We start from the raw sequence: 2,500 nt of genomic DNA, 5'->3' as shown, positions 1-2,500 counted from the left end.
TGTGCGTGTGAGTGTGAGTGTGCGCGTGAGAGTGTGTGTGTGTGAGAGAGAGAGAGAGAGCGCACGTGTGTGTGTGTGTGTGTGTGTGTGCATGTGTGTGTGTGTGTGTGTGTGTGACACTCACCTGCCTCGTACACCAGTGCGTTCGCTTTAGCCACTGAACGCTTGTAGCAGAGGTACAGCGCCGGACCCCACTGAACACACACACACACACAATAAAAACCAACAGAGAAGAATCCGAGAGTCAGAGAAACAGACTAAGAAAGCAGAAGAGGGAGTGCACAACTGATGGTGTTTTCTGAAGAGTGTTTCAATAGGAAGGAGAAGCAGATGTGGACAATTACAAGCTCAGCGCTCGTTTAACACGCACGGAGACAGATTTAAATCCACTGCATACTAACACACAGCAGAGTGCTAATGTTGAGGTCAGTAAGATTTACTAATGTTTCTGAAAGAGTCTCTTCTGCTCATCAAGGCTGCATTTATCTGATCAGAAATACAGTAAAAAAAAGTGAGATACTATTACAATTTAAAATTGCTGTTTTCTATGCAAATATGATATATAAGTGGATCTGTAAAAATTTTAATTTGATTTTTTTTCCATTTTAAATGAATTATAATTGTTTTGTTATAATTTATTGCAATTTTATTTTAGTTATTTTATTTTATGTTATTCTATTTTAAGTTATCAAAAATACAGTAAAACAGTAATATTATGAAATATTATTAGAATGTAAAACAGCTGTTTTCTATGTGAATATCTGTTCAAATATAATTTATTTCTGTGATGGGCAGCTGTATTTTCAGCATCATTCCTCCAGTCTTCAGTGTCACATGATCTTCAGAAATCAGTATAATATGCTGATCTGCTGCTCAACAAACATTTCTGATTATTATCAATGTTGAAAACAGTCGTGCTGCACAATATTTTTGTGGAAACTGTGATGCATTTTATTTTTCAGGATTCACAGATGAAAAGAAAGTTCAAAAGAATTTGATTTATTTGATTGAAATATCTTTTGTAACATTATAAATGTCTTTACTGATTCATTTAATGCATCCTTGATGAATAAAAGTATTGAAAAAAAATCGTACTGACCAGTGTAAGTTGTTTGATATGAAGGTAACAAACCAATGAGTGCTTAAAGAATAAAGCTGAGAGAAACACTCGATCATCTGAATTCATCCGTGAATCTGTGACTCAGTGATTCAGTGGGTCAGCGAATCAGCAAATCAGTGACTCAATGAATCAGTGACTCAGTGAATCAGTGATCCAGTGAGTCAGTGAATCAGCAAATCAGTGACTCAATGAATCTGTGAATCAGTGATTCAGTGAATCAGCGAATCAGTGACTCAATGAATCAGTGAATCAGTGAGTCAGTGAATCAGCAAATCAGTGACTCAATGAATCAGTGACTCAATGAATCAGTGACTCAATGAATCCGTGAATCTGTGACTCAGTGAATCAGCAAATCAGTGACTCAATGAATCAGTGAATCAGTGATTCAGTGAGTCAGTGAATCAGCAAATCAGTGACTCAATGAATCAGTGACTCAGTGACTCAGTGACTCAATTAATCCGTGAATCTGTGACTCAGTGACTCAGTGAATCATCACCATGCCGGTGTTGAGGTTCTTGTCCACTCTGCAGTAGGTGTGCGGCGCCGTCTCGCCCTTGCTAGGCATCAGCAGCGAGATCTCAGTGATGCCCAGCGTGTTCAGCGCCTGTGAGTCCGGCGCTCGGCGGAACATCAGGAAAGTGCGGTGCATCGTGGGACCGCCGGAGCTCAGGCTCGCAGAACGACTGTACGGGGTCGTCTCGATCACCTGCCATCCCGACCGGACCGGATCCTTGCCCTCGTACAGAACACTGACACAAACACAAACACAAAACACATCCATCAGTCGACGTGAACGAGCCGCTTCTCATATCTGACACACACAGGACTACATGATCAAACTCTGCTGTTAAACCTGTTTCACACTCAATCTACATTTTTGCTCAGTTTGAGTCTCTATATTCTCACTGTATCAGACTATCAGACTGATGGAGCAACAAAATCACACATGCAAACTTTTTCTACATTTTGTCTAAAAGGTTGAACGGTCTCTCTCACCCGAGCTCGACGAGGGGTGGTTTGTCGTGTCCTCTGCGGTAGCACAGGAACATGTGTGTGTTGTTGAGCAGGCCTGCGCTCAGCTCCGCCGGATGGCCTGCTTGGGTCTTCTCGATGCAGGTGAAGCCCTCAGGAACGTCTTCCCCGAGGCCACGGGCGATCACGGCCAGATCAGTGACGGGCTGCAGCGCTCTCACACCCCTCTGCTGACCCTCCTCGTCCAGCGGAGACGAGTCGCCCGACAGACCCGCCACCACGAAATAATCCACCAGCTGAGGACAGCGCTCCTCCGTCATCACGCCGGTCTAAATGCCACTGACACACACACACACACACACCGTCAGACCACAGATACACACAAAACTGTGCCGTCAGAGCACCAAA

At 43.4% G+C, this 2,500-nt stretch overlaps 1 protein-coding gene across 1 annotated transcript in view; it reads right to left on the bottom strand.

The window, feature by feature from the left end:
• Window positions 1–2,500, bottom strand: part of LOC107576123 (DENN domain-containing protein 4B-like) — a 16,253-nt gene that overhangs the window by 12,222 nt on the left and 1,531 nt on the right. Inside the window, exons 2-4 of the mRNA XM_016262373.1 lie at window positions 2,117–2,431; window positions 1,617–1,869; window positions 125–194 (exon numbers count right to left, since the gene is read on the bottom strand). Of these exons, the coding sequence (XP_016117859.1) occupies window positions 125–194; window positions 1,617–1,869; window positions 2,117–2,412 (619 nt within the window). The 5' untranslated portion in view covers window positions 2,413–2,431. The remainder of the gene's footprint in view (window positions 1–124; window positions 195–1,616; window positions 1,870–2,116; window positions 2,432–2,500) is intronic.

The sequence above is a fragment of the Sinocyclocheilus grahami genome, unplaced genomic scaffold (genome assembly GCF_001515645.1).
Source record: "Sinocyclocheilus grahami isolate Dianchi unplaced genomic scaffold, SAMN03320097.WGS_v1.1 scaffold3236.1, whole genome shotgun sequence".
Classification (NCBI taxonomy): domain Eukaryota; kingdom Metazoa; phylum Chordata; class Actinopteri; order Cypriniformes; family Cyprinidae; genus Sinocyclocheilus; species Sinocyclocheilus grahami.
This window is presented reverse-complemented; position numbering and strand designations above follow the sequence as displayed.